This window comes from Cicer arietinum, chromosome 5, assembly GCF_000331145.2.
Source record: "Cicer arietinum cultivar CDC Frontier isolate Library 1 chromosome 5, Cicar.CDCFrontier_v2.0, whole genome shotgun sequence".
NCBI classification, from domain to species: Eukaryota; Viridiplantae; Streptophyta; class Magnoliopsida; order Fabales; family Fabaceae; genus Cicer; species Cicer arietinum.
Window position 1 is genome coordinate 53931585 of NC_021164.2, and position 14912 is coordinate 53946496.

The window sequence follows — 14912 nt, forward strand, 5'->3', positions numbered from 1 at the left end:
CTTCAACACCTAATCTAATTAAACGACGTCTCTACACCAATGTCCAAACACTAATGGATGAATCTATCATTGCTGAAACTCGCATACACATAATTTTCTATCTTCCCCTTTGTGTGATTAGGACAAACACGATTGTGTTGGGAGGAAACGGCAAAAGAAAGTAGGAAAACAACATCAAAATATTGACAAAAAGATGGCCCTCCTCCGTTACATTAATCTTAAAAAAATGAATAGTGATGATACATCTTAGGAACAAGTTACGCATGATGTTTAACAACACTTAAATAGGTTACGTGGTACATGTGTTCGGAGGATAAAAAAGTAAGCATCATTTAATAACAATACATTTCTTGTATGTTGTTTTTAACATTTTCGAAGAATTAGCAGCAGTGAAAAATGAAAGTTCTTTTATCAACATCTATTAATTTCTCACGTCTAATACATCATATCATATTTTTAATTTATATTATTTTTTTAACGATCAATATTAATAATGTTTTTTTTACAAGGTGAAAAATTAACAATGAAAATTAATATACTATTTGAAGAATAAATCTCTATACAATTATCACATAATAACAAACTAATAGGAATAGACTACACTATCCGTCAGGGTTTATGAACTTACGTATTTATGATCTAGTCTATTTAATTAAAATACTATATTCAAATTTTTTTTAAAGCCTATAAATTTAAATAGATCAGACTTAGACTTATAAAAAAACCTATTAGACCGACCTATTTTTCTTGCATCTATTTGAAAGAATAGAGTGGCCAGATTGGAAATCATCATTCAAGCTTAAATACATTGGATGGAGACGGTGAACACTTAATTTTGTTAGTAGGTCATTTACAATTGTGCCATTGTTTGCAGATCATCTTACTGAAAAAGGCTTTGACTAAATAAAGAGTTTCAATATCATCAATTATCATACTCGAGAAAATACATTTCTCCCATAACTCCTTACCACTTCACAATCTCTTAAACTATGCATAATAGTTTAAGGAGCTTGAAGATAACACAGGTGCTCATTGCAGTCAAAAATATCACGATACTTCCTTTATGCGCTTATAAAGAGTTTGCCATAAGACATGTTACAAAAGAAAGGTTTGGAATTTAGGAGGGACTTGCCACTTCCATACCAATTTAAAATTACGATCATGTGCAGTATTCGCCTCAAACTTTTTGATAGTATAAACTTTGAAAAATTGCATTGATATGCTTAACTTTTTACACTCTAACCACTTTAAAATTTTATATTATATTATTAATTTTATGAGTGTTGATCCCCGAAAATAAGAGGACAATTGTATGGACGGGTATAGAATGATTTTACGTATATGGATGAATGTTGTTTATTTGTTTTATAAGCATTGATACTCGAAAACAAAATGATATTTATGTGGGTGAGTACATAAGACTTTTTTCAAAAGAAAATTTTTGATCTAACATATGATTTTCGGAAAACTTTTATATATGAATTTGATTGAATGTATGGGAGTAGTTAAATTTTATAAGAAAAAAATATTTTAGTTCAAAAAATTGAAAAAGGAATAACTATTAATTGTGACAAGTTTCTAAAAACTAAATTATACAAGTCTATAAGATAATTGTGGTTTGATATATGTTAATCGGTGATTAATTCCGACTATACCTGAAATAACAGAAATGTTAATAGATATGCTAATTAATATAGATATTGTGGTGTATGTTGTTGTAATTTTGGATTCTATAATTAGTGTATTTTATGAGTAGAATTGTAGTTGTTATGTTATTGTGGTTGAAATGTATATTTGAGTCTAATATGTAAAGGTGACATGTTATCTGTACATCTTTTCTTGTTACATGAATTAATCTAATCAAATGGCATATGGTATAGATTAGTATGTGTAGAGATTTCGTGCATCATGTAGATTAGTATGTGTATAGCGACTAAAATTTATTTTACCAATTTTTTGAATTATTAAAATTGCATTTTTTTATTAGGGCCTAATTTTTAAAATTAGAACAATACATCCAAAATCTTTAAGATGACCATGTTAACAAAGCATGATAAACAAATTTAATGAAGAAAAAACTATCATTAGAGTATCTCCAAATTGAGAAATCAACAAGACCCGTAGAAGGAGATTTAATGTTGGCAATTAAAGTACTCAAATTAATGAGATTGATTAATAAGATTACAATTTCAACTCATATTAGAAGCATAGTCACTAACAGTAAAATTTTGATAATGAGAAGGGATTCTCACACCACTATCACAAAGTTTACCCAATCCATGAAATTAGTCATCTTGCCAAAAACGATTTATTGGCTACTACGCATTACCCAGAAAACACCAGTGTCAACCAAAATGCCAATTATTTGCAATACCCCTCCAAATGTGAGAAGCATTAGAACCACAATGAATAGATGAAATTGTCAAATTACCAAACTTGTATTTAGCTTGCATGATTCTAACTCAAATAGCATTAGGTTTGGTCAATAACTCCCAACCAAGCTTCATCATGTAACTTATGTTAACACTTCCCAAATTACGAAAACTAATACTTTTATCATCCTTCGACTTACAAATATTTTCCAAGAGATTAAGTGACACTTTTTAACATTGGTCGAAGTCCCCCATATAAAATTCCAACAAAGCCTCTCCACATTGTCAAAAGTAAACATATGAATAATAGTATATTTCATCATATAATTGAGAAGACTCGTGATACAACTTTGAGTAAGGGTAATCTGACTAATCATAGATAGAGAGTTTGATTTCCAACAAGAGAGCTTATTTCTAACTTTATTTACTTTGAAAGCGTAGGAATACTTATCCTTTCGACTAGTAATAACTAGGACATCCAGACACTTCTTAATATCTTTAGTGGTCTCAATACTCACAATATTACTTATGGATTCTTCAATCAAATGAGGGGTATTTTTAGAGAAAAATATTATCTTTAGTGCTCTTAATACTCACAACATACTTATGGATTCTTCAACCAATTGAGGGGTATTTTTAGAGAAGATTTTTTTTATAGATTTAGAAGTATTAACCCGTTGACCTAAATGTAGACAAAAGGAATCAAGAATGGTTTTGATTTTGATAGCTTGTTCAGTGGAGGCCTCGACCACAAGAAAGATATCATTAGCTAACATCAAGTGAGACGTCAAAGGACCATTACGACCATATTTCATAGGCTTCCACGAGCAATCATGTACGACATCAAGGATACAATGGCTAATTCGCTCCATGGCAATAACAAAGAGATAAGGTGACAATGTGTCCCCTTACCTAAGGCCACGTGTAGGAGATAAATTAGATGAAGGATAACCATGCCAATTGATATTCATTTTGGATGAAGATATACATGCTATAATGATGTTGAGCATCTGTGTGGGAAAATGAAGAAGATCCAAACAATCCTTTATAAAATCTCATTTCATTTTATCATAAGCTTTAGCAAGATCAAGCTTAATCATCATATAACAAATTTCGCCTCTAGCAGACTACATAGAATGGATGACTTCCTAAAGGATAATAGAATTATTAGTGGTACTCCTGTCGAAAATGAAGATTATTGATTAGGTGATATAATCTTAGGCATCATTTCCTTTAGCTTATTAGATATTAACTTGGTAACAAGTTTATAAATTACATTACATAAAGCAATTGGACTAAACTCAGTTGTTGAGGAAGGATCCATTCCTTTAGGATTAAGAGTAAGTAGAGTAAAAAGGATATGTATGATGAGGAAAAAGGGTTTGGTTATCATGGGATTCAGAGGTATATAGATCATTAAAGAAATTTACCATCTTGTGTCTAATAAATTGATCATCATAAACCTAATTACGATATTGGTGCGTGAGAGCATAAATCCAATTATGTCTCCTCTGAATGATGGTGGATTGGTGAAAAATCATGTATTACGATCACCAAAATAATTTTTATATTGTCAGTACATCACAATCATTGATCAACATGACTTTATAAATAGTTATAACAAACATCAAATATTTTTATTGATCTAACGACTATGATTGACTAACATTAAAAAAAAATATTTACATTGATAATGTATATGAATTAAATTTTATATATATATATATTGAGATAATTATAATTTTATAAAATTATACTTATTATCAATTATTGTATAAATGCAAATTGAAATATAATGATTTGGGGATAATATACATAGTATTAGTTAGATTACACAATTAAAAAATATATATAATTGATCTTACATTGAAAATCGAAAATAATATTCATTTTAAGACAATTTATTTAAGTTAAAATATTACACACATCAAATTCGTTTAATCTACATTTAAACATTTAAAATATTGAACAACTTTTTGTCTTGTACTACATTTGATAGACAATGGACAACACAAATAAAATAACGTAAATGTTAACAAGTGCCCCAACAAATTAAATGTAGAAAGATTCAATTATAAATATATAGAAAATTGTGTTTTCAACTCATTGAAAGTCTAATTTTTGTTACTTTTAATGTAAATTTTTAGTATTTAAAATGTGTCATATGGACTATTTTATTTTTTACTCATAAAATAATGTAAAACTTAATTATATATATATATTACAATGTTGTATTCGAATACAACATGTTGTAGCTGAATACATGTGATAAGTTAGTAGCTAAAACTGAACATATGTATTTGACTACGAGATGGTATAGCCGAATACAAGTGCTAAGTCAATAGCAAAAACTGAATATATATATATATATATATATATATATATATATATATATATATATATTTCGAATGTAAATATTCATAAAAAAAAAAGTTATATAAATATGTAATTTTTGTCCTGTTAAATATCTTCTTATTTTGTTCATTCTAATAAACAATACTAAAATCAAACACAATACAATTAAATCGATCATTTATTTTTCAGCAAATCAAATACGGTAAAAAAAAAAAAACAGAAGTAATTAAAACTATACATATCCCACAAAAACACTCGCCAGAAATTTAAATATAAACTGAAGATATATTTAATCCCATTTAAGTTTAAATCAGATAAAAATATCTTTTGATCATATTTCATTATCAGCTACTACATCATATATATGGATAAGAAGGATCTCTAGTTATTAATATGGGTGCCACACGTTTTGTAGTAGATGCGTTTCTTTTTCCAAATTGATTGGAACTTGCAAGTTGGAACCAACCAGTAAGACCAACGATAAATTGGCCAATGTAGTACAATATCTCTTTGTCATAATAACTCACAACATAAGTGTGTAGTACAATAATACAATGTTAAAAACCGTACTGCAATTCATCAAACGTCACTAACAGCTCACATGGTCCTACTCCTCTCCAAAACTCAAATCCACACAGACTACTCCATTGACTCTTCTCAAATTCATTAAGATTAATTAATCAAAAAGCAATATGCAAATATTATTCACAAAAAAATATATGGATTAGACTTGTATGCATCTTTTTGTGAATCATAATTATTTCATCTTTAATACAGTTTAACTTTAGTCATAGTAAATTTGTAATTGCGTGAAAATGAAAAGAAAAAAAAATTCTCGATAGATACAAAATTATTTTTAAAATTAATTTTACAAAGATCATAAATAAAAATTTAGACTTTTTCGATTATTTTTAAAATTACAAAATAAATTATTTGTTAGTTTAGTGATAATTTCAATTTTACTTTCTGTAATACTACAATTGAATATTTAATTTTTTTATGTTTAATGTGTGTGAGTATCATCAATAATCTCTTTAAAAAAATGAAAAATTAATTTACATCTATGATACATCTCTATTACTCTAACTAGTTTGGTATATAAGCACTTTTTGTATATTTCACTTTTACGGCATGTGAGGGAGAAAAAACAACATGAATAGGTGGCAAAATTGAACCATTTTTGACAGCTAAATTTTAGTTATTTATCAACCATGTTTTTAATTATTAGGTTTTTCCTGGAGAGAATGAAGACAAAAAAAGATTCAATGAGCTTCATTTTATTTCTATTTCTATTTAAACCCCTCCTTCTTTATCCACACACCATACAACTCTCCTTTCTAAAGCTATTTTGTTATTTTCTCACTCTATTTTCTTCCCAATGTCCATTTCTATTCGCACCCTCTTTTTACTCTCTCTTCTCCTCCTTCTCTTCTTCTTCACCGTTTCTGCTCACAGTGGCCACAACGACGACGATGGTGACTCCGACACCGACTCTGATGTCCAAAGTCCTCACGACCTCCGTTCAAAATCCTTAATCTTCGCGAAAGTTTGGTGCTTGATTGTGATATTTTTCGCTACTTTTATTGCTGGTGTTTCGCCTTACGTGTTGAGATGGAACGAAGCGTTCTTGATTCTGGGAACACAGTTTGCCGGTGGAGTGTTTTTGGGAACTGCAATGATGCATTTTCTGAGTGACGCAAACGAAACGTTTGATGATTTGACCGATAAAAAGTACCCTTTTGCTTTCATGCTGGCCTGTGCTGGTTATTTGATTACTATGCTTGCTGATTGTGTTATTTCTTCGCTTTTGGAAAAGCCTCATAGTGGAGTTGATGTTGAGGGTCAAGGTTGGTGCTTTTTTAAAAAAAAATTAATTAAAAGTTAGTTTTTTTATTTATTTTTAAAATCATGTTTGTGAATGTGTTTTTGGGAGAAAGTGATTATGATTATGGTGCTACCAACTTGGTGTGCTATAGAAGTTGTTATGAGTTTGATATCTCACTTGTGTGTAGGGTGGCCCAAATTATTTTTGAATAGCAAGTGAGTCCTAACAATATTTTCAAGCAAATGATAACCTATGTCCCAATGACACATTTTAACATCTCAAATTATTTTCAAGTAATTATTTTTCAAAAAAGTCAATTGTTTCAATTTACAATGCATTGAATACACATCTTTCAAAAAAATCTTACTATTTTAGTATCTTAAATGATGTTCTTAGGACACTCATTAGCATATACCTTTTAATACATGTATTCTTTTTGTATGTGTGTGGCATTTTTTGTTTAAAAAAATTAATGATAAATAAGTTTTTTTTTGTAGGCCTAAAAGTGATGGTCTTTAGTAGTCTTATATTTGGGCCTACCCCCTAGACGTGTAGGGTAAAGTAGTGGGTGAGGGCAACCCCTTGTAGGGATTTTATGTACTTTGCAGGATTAGCCTCTGACTTTTAGTTGGGGTAGCTTACGCAACAAAAAGTGATCATGGTGTTTCTATCATAGACTTTAGTTGTTTTGTTTTTTCTTTTTTGTTTAATATGATTAAGTCTTTTGATGATGCAATTCAATTTGATTTTTCAAATAAATTTTCTGTCTTTGAACTTTGTTGTTACTTTTTGGGATAATAATATATGGTACAATTTTATTGGTGGGGATGATTCGGATCATAAATAGTCTTTAAGTATAGAAGTTGAATGCCACAAAGAAAAATATAATAATTCTACATATCAGTATGATTGTTTACAGTAATATAATGAATCAGAAGGATGAAGGTTGACTTGACATTAGATTTTTCAAAGTCTTGTGCTGTATTGGGTATTTGTGGACCAAGATTTTGTACGGTTGGAATCACACATTCACATCTTGATAGTTGGATGAAGATCGGATGGCTCATTCTTCCTTCATCGAATCTTCTTTGAAAACTCGAAATATGAATTATCTGATCTTCATCTTTGTGTCATCCAAGGTTCATGTTTGTATGAATACATGACTATAGAGAACCTAATTTCGATATTTACGGTCTTGTCACGTAAATTCAAAATTTATGCTGTAAACAATACTCACAGTAGCCATAGTCATCTCAACAGTTGGTTGAAGGTTGCCATGTTCACATTCTGAAATCACTACATCGAATTTACGATAGAAATTTAATTTGAAATATGAACCATCGGATCTTATTCTAATGACTGAAGTGATTGCATGAATGTTTAACTCTATCTAATCCATTTCCTTTTACTATATCATAGTTCACCTTTCAATTTTATCAAATCCATTTACTTATACTATAATGTAGTACACCTTTTTGAATTTGTCTTTGAAATCATTATCATAAGAATCAATACAAATATGAAATTCAAAACCAACACATCGTTCACGTTCACTTTGTCTAACACAAAGCTACTTTCTTTTGTGTGTGCAAATTGCAGGGGCAGAGACAGACAAAGGAAGGGGCAATGGCGTTACTTCTCATTCACATTATCAGGTTACATATTTGTGCCTTTATAACAACAAACTTTTTGCAAAACAAAGTAATAATTAATTGAGAATAATTTTGATAGACCGACAACATAAAACTTTTACACTGGCAACCAATTACATACCACCATTTGCATGACTTTTATGTTAGATATAATGAAAATCAAACTGTTTTAAAGATCAAACCGTTATGATTGACTAAAAATGTAAAAAATCTTTGCAGGGTCAATGCATATGAAACTAAATCGTAATTATTTAGGCTTGTCACCACTTATTTAATTGAACTTTCTTCATTTTCTGTGTTAACAGAGTTCTGCTGTCACCAATGACACTGATCATACATCTAATAGTTCAATTGGAGACACTGTATACATATTTGTATATGTATACATAATAGCCCTTTGTGCTCATTCAGTTTTCGAGGGTTTAGCAATTGGAGTTTCTGAGACAAAAGCAGATGCATGGAAAGCCTTGTGGACAATCTGTTTGCACAAGATATTTGCAGCCATTTCCATGGGAATTGCACTCCTTAGAATGGTTCCGAATCGACCGCTACTATCATGTGCAGCCTATGCTTTTGCATTTGCAATCTCTAGTCCAATTGGTGTGGCCATTGGGATTGTTTTAGATGCAACAACACAAGGTCCTGTTGCAGATTGGACTTTTGCTATATCAATGGGACTAGCTTGTGGTGTGTTTATCTATGTTTCGATAAACCATCTCTTTGCTAAAGGTTATGTGCCTCACAAACATACAAAAGTTGATACACCTTATATGAAGTTTTTGGCTGTGTTGTTGGGGATAGGAGTTATTGCTGTTGTGATGATCTGGGATACCTAAGATGCTTCAGAAGGAAGAGGCATCATAATGTGTTAATTAATAGCTTGATTCTACGATAGGTTATCTTAGCTTCTTTCTTTTTAATTGTTTATTATATGCTTTTGATTTAATAATATCATCAGTTTTGAAAGATAGCAACGAATTTGTTTTATTAGGATGGTATATAGTTCAATGATGTCCAGTTTTGCCTCATTTCAATTTAGGCAATAACCTATTACTCTATTTGTTCCATAGGTGCAGGTTACAAATTTCAATACTCCTGTTCTTCAAATTTCAACACTCTCCATGTGCAAGAGCATGTTTTGTGTATTATGTTTTGAAGTCATAATGCTCCACAATTTTTGCCATTTTTTTTTTTTAACTTCTATTACTATTAGGGAAAATGAACTCTAATGAATCGCAATTTAATCCAGAAATAAGTAAAGACTAACAAAATTTGAACTAAAATATTCATGATTGATTCATCTTAATTGAAGCATACATTTCGAGGTAAGAGTGTATGTTAAAGATTGTGGGTGTACGCCTCTATGTTGTATTTTGGAAATAGTGTACATAGACATAGTTATTTGACATTTTGACCATTGATCCATACTCTAAAAAACAATGCAAGGAGCAAGTGTGTCTCTAAGGACCATAACAAAACTTAACACTTATTAAAAATACTTGGTGAAGATTTGAAGGCGTGAGACTAGACAAAGATATGAGATACATTGCCAAGAGAATGGACAAATTATATTTAGTTGTCTCATAACAAAATGAACCACAATCTTTTTTTCTATTTTTTTTCCTGAAAGTATGTTCAGTTTTGTTTAACATACTATTTTTTTCTTTCAGTTGTTAGATAATATTATTATATATTAGTAATAAGGGTATTTTAGACAATTCTAGACAATTCTAGACAATTCTATTCTTTTATATATATACTCATTGTAACCCTATTAACTTTACATTTTATGTTATGAAACCCTAGAGTGGTTGTTTCTCTTCTTCCTCTTTCTTCCTCTTTTCTTCGTTAACATGGTATCTAGAGCCTATTTCGATCCTCCTTGAATGATCCCGCTTCTATTCCGCTGTCGAGTTCCCAACAATTAGGGAATATAATTATAGTTTCTCTTTTCTAACATTCCAATATTCAGTGAGATGTTTTCGGTAAACCGTGTCCCAATTCTGGTTTACCCCTTCTTTATAGCTTTTCGTTTATTTTCAGTAGATCAGTCGGAAAAAAAAATTATTAGGGTTCTATATACCTTTCCACAACCCAATAGGGTTTGGCGCTCTAACCAACCGAACTAAAAAGAACAATGGGGTGGTAAAGTTTACTTTGAGAATCATTATTATTTGCATGGTTATTGGGGGATTTTGATTGATCGTTATGAAGAGATGATTGAGAATTATCATCCTGATTTTGGGATCTACCGTAGAGAAGAGAGAGACTATTTTTTATAGAAAAGACAACCACCAAAAGAGAAAAGAGAAGAGTAACCCTGTTCCCGATTTTGGGAAATCAGTCTCACAAAAACATCGATTGCGCATTCGTTAACCGTTGGATTTGGCTGATTTTTGGACAGCAGGTTCATAACATTCAGGTCTTCGTCTTCAATGGTCGGATCGGTAAAACGACGTTTGTAGGGGGAGAAATCGTGCTCGCACAGCACCAGGTTATCCCTAATTTATTTTATCTCAGTGATTGTGTTTGTCGTATTTTTCTGTATTATTTGTATGGCTTTGAGAGAAGGTTTGGAGGTTCATTGTGTTGTTTTGAAAAATGGGTTTTGTGTTAATTTGTATGTTGGGACTTCTTTGGTTGATATGTATGTGAAGTTTGGTTTTTTGGGTAGTGCTAGGAAGGTGTTTGATGAAATGTTTGTGAGAAGTTTGGTTTCTTGGACTGCTGTTATTGTTGGGTATGCTAGGTGTGGGGATATGAGTGAGGCCAGGAAGCTTTTTGATGTTATGCATGATAGAGATATTGCTGCTTCTAATGTTATGATTGATGGGTATGTGAAAATGGAGTGTATGGATTTGGCGAGGGATTTGTTTGATAAGATGAAGGATAAGAATGTTATTTCTTGGACTAGTATGGTTCATGGTTATTGTGAGGATGATGATGTTGTGGCGGCTAGATTTATGTTTGATTGTATGCCTGTCAAGAATGTGCTTAGTTGGAATGCGATGATTAGGGGATATTGTGAGAATAGACGACCACACGATGCGTTGAAGTTGTTTTGGGAAATGAGGGGAAGTTTGGATGTGGAAATGAATAAAGTGACGGTTGCGAGTGTTCTTCCTGCTGTTGCTGATTTGAGTTCTTTGGATTTGGGTGTTTGGATTCATGGGTTTGTGCAAAGGAAACGACTTGATGAAGATGTTCACGTGTGTAATGCTTTGGTTGATATGTATGAAAAATGTGGGGAAATTGGAAAAGCTAAATTGTTTTTTGAGGAGATGAATGAAAAAGATACATCGTCGTGGAATGCTTTGATAAATGGTTATGGTGTCAATGGTTGTGCGAAGGAAGCGTTAGAAGTATTCGCAGCAATGTTACGGGAAGGATTTGAACCGAATGAGATAACAATGACTAGTGTGTTATCTGCTTGCAACCATTGTGGTTTGGTAGAGGAAGGAAGAAGATGCTTCAAAGAAATGGAGAGATTTGGAATTGTGCCTCAGATTGAGCATTATGGTTGTATGATTGACCTTCTAGGAAGGGTTGGATACTTGGATGAGGCTGAAAATTTGATCTTCTGTGTTGTCGCTCTGTCTGTTGCTTCTTCTGTTTGATTGCTAATCTCTCTAGTGATTTGCTTTGTTGCTTCTCTCTTTGTTTAGTTTGGTTTGATATGATTTAGTTTTGTTTGGTTCTATTTGGTTTGGTTTGTTTGGATTTGGTTTCGTGGTGCTACTTCTTTGGTGGTTCCTATCTGTTGATTTTGATATGGTTGTTGCTCCTTGGTTTGTTTGGATTTGGTTTCGTGGTGCTACTTCTTTGGTGGTTCCTATCTGTTTTTTTTTTAGTTGACAAACTCTCGATGCTCCATGTTAATGCATCGTGAGTTTGAGGGGAGATGTTAGATAATATTATTATATATTAGTAGTAAGGGTATTTTAGACAATTCTATTCTTTTATATATATACTCATTGTAACCCTATTAACTTTAGTTTTGGTTCATTCTATGTTATGAAACCCTAGAGTGGTTGTTTTTCTTCTTCCTTTTTCTTCCTCTTTTCTTTGTTAACATCAGTTACACTCAAATAGGTTACGTGAACTCAATTCACGTATCCTATATAAACTTAATTTACTATGTACGTAAATTTAATTTTATGTAAATTCATTTTGTGTAAGTAATTTATTTAGGTGTAACTGAAAAAAAACAGAGGTGTGACTAATAACAATGAAGTATATTTTGGTGAGTTATGCTATTGGTGAGTTAGATCTTAGTAGTTCACTACAATCGAGAAAAAACTAAAAAATTAAAATAAAATAAAAAAACGCTTATAAATATACTTATATATTATTCATCAACCGTCTTTATATCGAAAACAAAATTTGAATCTACACCTGCAAAGGTATGAGCTAAATACTTATCAATCAACTATTTTTCTTTGGCAATTAAAACACAATTTGATTCTAAAACTAAATATCACTATATTTTTATTTATTTATTTTGGTTTTAACCCTTCAATTTCTAGAGAATAGAGTCCTAAAAGTTCGAATGGAAAGTAAATAAAGTTTAATAAAATAATTGTTTCAACTAAGATTTTCTTTAAATGAAATTTATTAACCACTTGAACTCAATTACTTGTTTAATATCATTATATTTATGAATAATAAACTCAAACTCGTATAAATCATTCTTATAAAAATTTATATTTGTTTGGATTTATAAATATCACAGTAATTAACAGCAAACTCCTTCATTTTATTTCATTTTCTAGGGACACCAAACCAATATTTTAGAAATCCTCTAAATAAAAACCTATATTTTTAGAAATCAAATCGAACTAATCGATTAGTGTAGTCAGGTAGGATTGAACTAATACTAAACCGTGATTTGTTGATCTTATATTTTTTTTTATTACAAATCATTTATAACAAGGATATGTTTGGTAAAAAGTAATGGATGACACATAAGTTAATTAACAGTAGATGAATTTATAGAGAATAAGTTAGTTAACATATAGTAGATAAATTAATAGATTGAATTGAAACAATTAGTAAAACTATCCATTCAACTAATTGATAAATATAAAATAATATAAAAATATATTTTTAATTAATATTTAATTTAATTAATGAGAAAATAAATATGATAAATTATAACTTTTAAACGATGCTTAAAATAACATATCAGAAAACATTATAAACTTATAAAAAACAATTATAAGCTCGTGAGAAAAAAAATCGTTATCAAGTATCTCTATTTTGATCATACTAGCTTTTATGCTATTAACTCTCTTTTATAAATTACTCGCTATAAGTTAGTTGTTTGTTCTAGGAAAAGAGGGTTTAAATAACATATTGTTGATCGTAAATAAATTCAATTTGTTTCTAGTATAAATAAGACAATTAGAAAATAAAAACGCATAATTATAAGAATTTAATCTATATACTTTTCAGTGTAAATATTTTTATATTGTCAGTCAATCGTTGTTAAATCATTATAAATATTTGACTTTTACTAAAATTACCTTTAAAATCATCCCTGTAAATAATTGTGATGCGTTGATACTGTAAAACTTTTGATATTGACAACACATATTAATTAAACTCTAATTATAATCTTTAATCGGAAAAATTATAAGTATGATTCTCCACACTCCATTTTACTAACATATGTTATTAGCTAAATGATTTAGTTCGGATGATATATGAACTTCAATTGAAGATAAATTATTCAAAAGAATCCAAATTCTAATTAAATTAATATTTTGCCAAACTTCTATTACTTCTTAATAGAACTTGGAATTATCTTGGACCTATTATCTTGGTGGAATCAACGACGAAGGATGGAATTAGGGTTGGGGGAGGGTGGTGTGGAGGCATGTTGTAACATCCTATTTTTTTTTTTTTTTTCGAACAAAATATATAATTTCTCATGTGATTCCAAACAAACAAATAAATAATCCATCGTTAAATTAAAATCCATCAGTATTTCAATTAGATACGTAATACTCAAATTGTAAGGTTCAGAAATGTAGTAATAAAATGAGAATTGGCATAGACTAGAGTTCAACATAAATAAATTTCCTAAAGCTGACCACTACTACTCCTAGAATTAAAAGAGATGTTCCATCTATTCTTCTGAAAACTTTCCCGATTGTGCAAGTAGATTAGGAATGTCATCTGTCCAAAAGTAAGGGTCATCTCCAAAATTCTTACCAATAAATAATAAATAAATAACAATAAATAGAACAGTACAATACCCACATAATTAGTGACATTATTCCATTCAAGTTGCCACACATACGGTAACAAGATAACAGAATCATGTTTACGTAATTAATAATTATTAGTTCATCCAAAACAACAACCAGGAAGTACACTTAAAATACAAATATATTATTATGATATCTGTATAATTAATAATAATCGTTACTCCATACAAACAACCTTACAATAGAATACCACAATATCTACATCATTAATAACATTAATTCAGTCAAACAATTAGGAATCAAGAGATACAGTAATAAAACAAGTACAATATCACATATTAATTCACCCCAAACTAATAACAGTTACATTCATGAGCATAATATCCACATCATTTATTATTAACATTGCCTCATCCAAACGAACAAATGCAATCGTATACAGATTTATCACTACAATATATACCCCGTTAATAACATTATTTCAACCAATTATCAG

General features: G+C 30.2%; 2 protein-coding genes across 2 annotated transcripts; both read left to right on the top strand.

Moving 5' to 3' along the window:
* Positions 1 to 6035: 6035 nt before the first annotated feature.
* Positions 6036 to 9178, top strand: LOC101504492 (zinc transporter 11). The gene is made up of 3 exons (XM_004498078.4): positions 6036 to 6574; positions 8152 to 8207; positions 8510 to 9178. Exons 1-3 carry the CDS (start codon positions 6106 to 6108, stop codon positions 9038 to 9040), a joined length of 1056 nt encoding a protein of 351 aa, XP_004498135.1. The 5' UTR covers positions 6036 to 6105; the 3' UTR covers positions 9041 to 9178.
* A 1581-nt stretch (positions 9179 to 10759) lies between these two features.
* LOC105851985 (pentatricopeptide repeat-containing protein At2g44880-like) lies at positions 10760 to 12037 on the top strand. Its single transcript, XM_012715119.2, has one exon. The coding sequence runs from the start codon at positions 10760 to 10762 to the stop codon at positions 11819 to 11821; it is 1062 nt and encodes a 353-aa protein (XP_012570573.2). The 3' UTR covers positions 11822 to 12037.
* The last annotated feature ends 2875 nt before the right edge of the window (positions 12038 to 14912 follow it).

Bases quoted from the DNA above. Each gene is read 5' to 3' on its own strand.
- LOC101504492 (XM_004498078.4), top strand. From the start codon at position 6,106: ATGTCCATTTCTATTCGCACCCTCTTTTTACTCTCTCTTCTCCTCCTT. The intron at 6,575-8,151 runs GTTGGTGCTTTT...TGCAAATTGCAG, and splicing joins AGTTGATGTTGAGGGTCAAG to GGGCAGAGACAGACAAAGGA. The intron at 8,208-8,509 runs GTTACATATTTG...CTGTGTTAACAG, and splicing joins CTTCTCATTCACATTATCAG to AGTTCTGCTGTCACCAATGA.
- LOC105851985 (XM_012715119.2), top strand. From the start codon at position 10,760: ATGGCTTTGAGAGAAGGTTTGGAGGTTCATTGTGTTGTTTTGAAAAAT.